Consider the following 7,793-nt stretch of genomic DNA (forward strand, 5'->3'; position numbering starts at 1 on the left):
ACACACACACAAGTTCATGACTCAAATGCACTAAAGAACTTGTGATTAGTCTAAAAAATCCAAATAAAAATCATCATACTTCTCATTTGCTTCCAATTTACAAGCTGTTTAACCGAAACTCATTCACAACCCTAACTATGAATCAGTCAACATTTCCTAAATGATATAAATATTAATAATGTGCACTTATACAATACGTGTGATAAATATCTTTCCTCACAGTGATTGTGTTACTGTTTATAGGACAGAGCACGAATTACAGCTCCATACCAAGGTGTGTGTGTGTGTGTGTGTGTGAGTTTAAATCTCTGCGTTAGCTTTGCTACAGATTAACAGTTTATTGCACAAATTCCCCATCGGCTTATGGTGTGACTTGCCAGAACAATGTCTTTAAGCAACACGCACACACACACACACACACAGCACCCACACACACGGCATTTAAGAGCCTTCAACATCTAGAACGTGTTCCTTGTGCATGAACACTGGATTAGTAATCAGGTTGTCTTTACACTGCCATCTGCTGGTCATTTTATTCATTTATTTAGAAATTCACCTTCATTTGTTCTTACAAAACTAAATGTTTCAGTCATTTTATAGCAAACGAAATAAAACTCAATTCTGATTGGTCAGGACGTGGGCATTCATTTCCTATAAACAGCGCATCCGGTCACATGATCTTTCTTACTGACCGAAGAAATATGCTTTAAAACGAATAACCGAATAAAAGTTGCAAAAAAAAGCGAAACGTTCACCCGATTTGGACAACACGCTGGAAAATAATACAAAAGGATGACGTCACGCAATAACTTAACGCAGATACGTTTATTCTGACGGTTAAACGGTACTTGGTGTGAATTCCGTCCTTGTATCTTACAAACATACTTTCACGATGCGTTCACAAGGGAATTATTGTTACAAAAGTTCAATTACTGCATCCTTAAATTTTTTTATGAATTTTTTTAAAAAGGGAGGTGACTTGAAGACCAGCGTCTGAATGTAAGAATGCAAGCATTGATCATTGAAATGGTGTTGATCTCTTAGTATTAACGTTAGCTGTATACACTAAGAGCTTTTTGAATCAGTGATGATATGAGCAGCACACACAAAAGAAACAAAAAACAATCAATCATTAAACAGGGAAGCACAGCAAAGGAACAGTACAGTATATATGGTATATTTGCTGATAAATGTGAGGCAGCCTGGGAAAAACCTTCAGATGTTGCTGTTGCCGAAAACAGAAAAAAAACAACAACAAAGAAACAAACAACCGGGTTTTGGTTGAAATTCAGTTTTAGCCAAAAACATGTGTTACATACAAAGCACCCACTAATAATTTTTGGGAGGATAATCATCATCCACCACTTTGAGGAAGACCAAGGTCTCAAGATCTACTAAGTGATTGGTAACCTGCAAAATTGTTCCACAAAAATGTTGGGAATTTGACATTTTTCGCTGGCAAAAGAGCCGTTCGGAACATTAACCCCTTTCGCTCCTGTGGTCCAAGAGGTCAAAGATCCCTTTAAGACTCGGAGGCCAAGGCAGCAGCAAACTCGACGAGCGTCCGCGTGGGTCTCCCGGACATCCCCTTCCGCAGGTAGGGAACTTCATCCTTATTCGACATCACCCCGGCAATATCCAGGTGAGCCCAGTGACTGGCTGTTACGAACTCCCGCAGGAACGCGGCGGCTGTACACGCTCCACCTGAGCTGCTCGGAGATAAAAAAAAAAAAAACATTTAAAAAAAATCAAGAAGACTGCAAACGTGACAAATTTCACTTTTGTGAAGCTACAGTAAGTGTAGACAAGCAAGAATTTCAGGAAAATTCAGCAGGGGGGCTGTTATCTGTTATACCATAAAATAAAACAACGTTAGTTGGTGTGATGAGGCCCAACGTGACGCAGAGTTATTCTAAACACCTCCGAAAGTTTCATTCCTCTTATAATACAGCAGTTTTCCAACAATTATAATGTTTCACTTTTAACAAATGACATGTCATGTTTTTTTAAAAATCTGTTTTTGATTACATTTAACATGAGACAAGTTAGTTCTTGCTATCAAAGTGCTATCTACTCTCTTCCACATACATGAACTCAGAGGCGCCTGTGATTGGCTAGTGTCGCTGTGATTGACAGAGGGGAGAGAGAGAGAGAGAGAGAGAGAGTATGAAAGCCTACAAGTGAGAACGCAATGCTTGTATAAAAAACAAAACAAAAACAAAAAAAAAAAGGACGGGTACCGGCTATATTTTCCAACATTGTTCAGGTCTGCCAGAGCACTTTCTGTGACTTGTCTGGTGTAGTGCTGAAATAGTGGCATCCTCCACACCCGATCGCCCGTGATAACACTTGCCTGAAAATACGAAAAAACACACGCAGTGATCAGCGGTGAAAATCAACCGATCAGTTTTTATCTGATGCTGAATGCAAACGTAACACTCAAAGTAAAATATTGCGGAATTTTATTGCTAAAATAAACAGCAGTGACTGTACCGTGAAAATGTACTGTACTTTTTGAAATGAAATAAATATATAAAGTATTAATAGACATGAACTATTAATGAATATTACAGTAAATAAAAGATATGCATCCAAACCGAACCAAAAAGTAACACTCCAAATAACAAATAAAAATAGAGACGTCCAAAGTGAATCAAACACATCAAATAACACAACAAAATTAGTCAGCGACGGTTTTTATTTCGCCTCTAGAGGCCGCTCTCGTACCGTATAATAACGACAGTGGATGCTTCACGGGGTTGCCAATAAACAATAATTCCAGTGATCGGTTATCGGTGCTGATTAATCGTCAAAACCGATCAATCGCTTTTTTTATATTAATTCAATTATAGGTAGCCTTGTAATAAGCAGGATAATATACGGTCATGACAAAATAAATCATTCGGCATGAGAAAAGTTTACACGTCTGAGGTCATTTTGCAATATTTTTAAGGAAACTGGTATTAAATGAACAAAATGGAATAAATAAATTACTGCTACAATATTCACTTATAAAATGTACTTCTAAAGGTAGATTAAAAAAAAACAACAACCTACCAGTTGCAAGATGCAGTTTGTGTCTAAAGCACTGTAATCTTGTCCGTTTGTTCAAAGTGACAGGCTTCCGTTTGATCCATTATCTGCGGTGAGAATGTGACGCGTGTGGTTGGAAGAGAATCGCCACTTTCCGCGGTTTAGAAACGTTCGCATCGTGATGTTATTGTGATACCGATTCATCGCACAGCCCTACTTCACAGTTATCACCATATATATATTTATATTTATAACGTTGGGGGCGGGAATCTTCTGATTCTAAAGCGCATTTGATTGGACAGAAAATCTGATGAGAAGCTGAAGTGCAGAATGATGTCATCGAAATTGCTGATCTGTATTTGTGCATATATCTTCTAAATGCGAATATCGTCATTGTTTTGGAGCACACTAGCTTACAGATAACCTTAAGGCTTAACATATAAGTCCTGAAAGTCGCAAAACTTCAATTTTGATTTCATGGGGACTTTAATGCTGAAGATTTATGGGTACTCAGCTCCCTCTTGTGGAGAAGCCAGGAGGTGCATTAGATTTAAAAGTGGTATATTTCACTACTACTCGCGAGCGGGTACTCAGGGTTTATCCTGGTCCTCTCAACGTCTAACAACATGCCAGCTGCTCTAAACGACCCCCTCCCCCCACCCCACCCCCATCAAATGATTGATTTTTTTTCTACGTTTACCTTATGCAGCTGTTCCCAAAGCCAGTCGGAGTTAGTGAAAACACCTGTAGCGGCAGAACCCAAGGCCACATCCATAGCACCTGGCAAAACGGAGAAGGATTACAGAAGTTATGCAGTGTATTTTTGTAAATATAGACGGATAACATACGAGTTCGGATATATATACACACACACATACAGGTGCACTTGTACCTAATAAACTGCCATCTAAATATATGTGTGTTTCAGAGAGAAAAAGCGTGAGCAAGTACGCACCGGTAAGAGTAGCAGCGTTGACTATAGCCCTGGGATTGAAGTTGTGAGCGTAGCACAGGGCGTCAGCCAAAATCAGACGACCCTCAGCATCAGTATTATCAACCTATCGGATCAGATAATAAATGAACACATTTGTGCATTACCTGACTCTGAATTGTGCAGCACTGGTCAGTCTGAGGTACATGAAGGAATACCTGGATGGTTTTGCCGTTCTTTGCCTTCACCACATCTCCTGGTTTGGTAGCTTTTCCACTAGGCATGTTCTCACAGAGAGGCGTTAAAGCTTTTAAAAAAAAAAAAAAATCCAACAAACCTTTAATTACCTGAACAGAAGCAGTAGCGTAGTGGTTATTAGTCCTAATAAAAGATGTTTACAGAAATCTCGATGCGCGACCAGAAATTTGACATTAAGACCAAATAACGTGGGCGGACCTAGGATGTTGATTGGCAGTTTCAGAGCAGCTGCCGTGACGATGGCCGAACACACTGTAGCGGCTCCGCCCATGTCCGCCCTCATGGCGTCCATACCAGAGGAGGGTTTTATCGAGATTCCACCACTGAGGTATGGGATAGAGTAGGATGAAAGAATTCATTAGAAAAGCTTGACGCGAAGGAGACTTCGTTATCGTCTTTGTAAAACGCTTCACCTGTCAAAAGTGACTCCTTTGCCTACGAGCACTAAAGGAGCCTGGGTGGAATCTGGGCTTCCGGAGTAATGCAGCTCCAGGAAGACAGGGGGCTCCTCTGAGCCTTTGGACACGCTGAGAAACGCTCCCATCTGCTCACTCTCGATCCACGACTTGGCTCTGAGAACATGAGATGGTGGTTACGGTGTATATATATATATATATATATATATATATATATATATATATATATATATATATATATACACACACACACACACACACACAGCTTCATTTGATACCTTTTATGGACAGTCACTTTATCTGAGAAGGGAGACAGCTTCTGCTCGATCGTGTCGGCGAAAACCGTAGGCGTGACGTGATTGGCTGGAGCCTCCATCAATCTCCGGGCCAGGTTCTGCCCCTCTCCATACAGAACACCCTTCTGCCACGCTTCCTCATCATCTCCACTGCAAAGTTAACACATGGCTCCTATGAAATGACGTCTAGACTGTACCTGTATTAAACTGTAACCGTAAACGGATATAAAGCACGACAGCACAACGCTGTCGTACAGGAGGAACGACACACTTCACGATGGAATCGACTTCAGGGTTTGAGTCGGTGAGTATTTTCCTACAACAGCACACCCTGCCATTTTATACTCCTCACTCACAATACTACGACTTCCTGTACCTGCCGTATAGCTGTGGAGTGACCCGGGGCTTCTTCTTGCTTTTAAGCTCGTCGTACTCGAATAAACCGAGCACGGCGCCCTCTGCTGCTGACTGACTGTCTCCACACGGGTCCACCTCCACGTGTGGAAGCTCCAGGTCCTGAAGCTGCCTGCAGCCCGCTGTCAAAAAAAAAAAAACGGACAGTCATCGACATATACTTACAGTTATTCCTGCTCTTGGACTCGCTGTGGTTTTTCGCTGTCGTGTGTTCTGAGATGCTTTTCTGCTCACCGCGCTTGTAAAGAGTGTTTATTCGAGTTACGGTAGCCTTCCTGTCAGCTCAGAGGTCTGGCCATTTTCATCTGACCTCTCTCATTAACAAAAAATAAATAAATCTGATTCAACGTATACTGCTGTGTGTACCTGCTACAGCCGCTCGGATGTTCTCCTTGCTGGTATCCCAGTGCTCCTTCCCGCACACTCCTGCTCCTTTCTGGCCAAGACCCACTACTGCTACACTCGGGAAGTCCTGTAACAAAAGAAATAACAAGACAGAACAGAACAGAAGTTACTGAAGCGATATCTTTGGGTCCTGAACTTGCCAGATACGTAAAAAGTAACATTTTTGAGACGTTAATTATTGTCATTTACAGTGTTTTTATTTATTTATTTTTTTACGTGTGCGCAACCTCAGAATGATTCCCCGGGGAAACAGGACGTGGTTAAAGGCAACAACACAGTTGCCAGTAGTGTGTCTGTTAATAGTAATAAACACCCTAATAATAGCGTGTTTATTTTGGAGGGCACTGTATTCTTGAAGTATACAGTTTGATTAAGAGTCACAGTCCAAATCTGTTTACTGAAACTGAACTGGTAAGAGAAGTCTTCTACTCTTAACGAATGAAAGCAAAGCTACAAAAAGCAAACAATCCGATTTTTAAAAATCTTGTAAGACATATTTAAGGCACGTGTCGCATCAGGTAATAATGATTTTTCGCGCCATCATTATTTGAACAGGCAACAAATAAATGAGGATAGGGCATACTGGTATAGGAAAGTAATCAACAAGGTGATCATTTTATCCTGGACGCATCGCTTCCACCAACACTCAATCATGCATGAGACGTATTAGGAGTGATACATTTCATAGATACCTGGTGCAATCCGTAGAATATCCGGCTCTTTCCCTTCTTTAAGGGAGGTCCAGATCTGGAAAACAAAAGGTCCGTAATGATAATCAGCCTTTATACAGTATATAAACAGCCAACAGCCAATGCGCTGCTGTAATCCTAAAGACTACGGCGCTCAAAACTGAACATCCTTTCAACACACTTAATACTATCCGACTTGTACAAGAGTAACGCATTATAATCGCAATATCCGGTGTTTCCTTTTCAGACAGGTTTCTTCTTCATGTCTGTTGTTCATCTGGGATAGATCTAAACCTACAGCCGGAGTTCTGTGGTCGCTTTGTCGCCATCTATTGTTAAAGACGTGCTACGTAGGTAAAGAATTGAATCGAAGGATACACTCACACTGACAGAACCTCACGGAGTTTTCCTGATACGGATCTGTCGAACGCAGCAGCTGCATCAGTGAGAAACACGCTGTTGTCGTCGTCGTCTTTATCTTTTTCATACACCCCAAGAACTAAACCCTAGAACACACACACATACACACACATTAAAATCCATGTCAGAACCCTCCGTTGACAGAATTATTAATGCAGCTGATTAATGCAAATGAACCCTATCCTTAACCTGAGGATTCAAAAGGAAACCTTTTAAAAATAAATAAATAAATAAAAAGTACAGTACGAGAGCGGCCTCTAGAGGCGAAATAAAAAATATCACTGACTAATTTTTTTGTTGTGTTATTTGAAGTGTTTTTCACCAAGATGCATGTTGGTGATATTTTCATTTTTAAAAAAAATCCATAAATATATACATTTAAATGTGATTTCAATTAATTTGACACACTCATAGCATTTTTCTTCAATATCATGCAGCCCTAATATTGAGTCACACAGATTCATATTGATTTACATAGATTCATATTGATTCATATTCATACATATTGATTCACAAAGATACATGCTGATTCATATTCATACATATTGATTCGCATAGATTCATATCGATTCACACCTTCATATTTATAAAATACTGATTCACATTGTTCACATAGATTCATAATGATTCACATTGATTCATATCAATTCACATAGATTCATATTGATTCATTTGAGCCTGAATCTCTTTATATGGCTAATAAAAATGTGAAACTTACTTTTCTGGCACTCGTTTGAGAAGCAGAAAAAAGTCGAGAATTATATCTTTGTATTCCCGAGACTAACGCTTTTCTCAAATTCGGCAACATTTTTAGATAATTTAGCCGACACCATACATTCAAAAGCAAGCGTGACTTCAAACAGAACTGCTCGTGTCGCAAGTGAAGGTTGCCTTTAGGAAAAAAAAATACTAAATAGCTTCCTTTGAAACA

The 7,793-nt window shown here is 40.0% G+C and overlaps 1 protein-coding gene across 1 annotated transcript; it reads right to left on the minus strand.

Annotated features, from left to right (window-relative positions):
• Positions 1-521: 521 nt before the first annotated feature.
• Positions 522-7,758, minus strand: lap3 (leucine aminopeptidase 3). The gene is made up of 13 exons (XM_053619140.1): positions 7,581-7,758; positions 6,827-6,948; positions 6,446-6,500; positions 5,715-5,820; positions 5,311-5,470; positions 4,917-5,084; positions 4,636-4,794; positions 4,421-4,545; positions 4,183-4,271; positions 3,989-4,091; positions 3,734-3,813; positions 2,241-2,353; positions 522-1,709 (listed from the first exon to the last, which is right to left on the minus strand). The coding sequence occupies exons 1-13, from the start codon at positions 7,668-7,670 to the stop codon at positions 1,523-1,525; spliced, it is 1,557 nt and encodes a 518-aa protein (XP_053475115.1). The 5' UTR covers positions 7,671-7,758; the 3' UTR covers positions 522-1,522.
• Between the last annotated feature and the right edge of the window lie 35 nt (positions 7,759-7,793).

The sequence above is a fragment of the Ictalurus furcatus genome, chromosome 29 (genome assembly GCF_023375685.1).
Source record: "Ictalurus furcatus strain D&B chromosome 29, Billie_1.0, whole genome shotgun sequence".
NCBI lineage: Eukaryota > Metazoa > Chordata > Actinopteri > Siluriformes > Ictaluridae > Ictalurus > Ictalurus furcatus.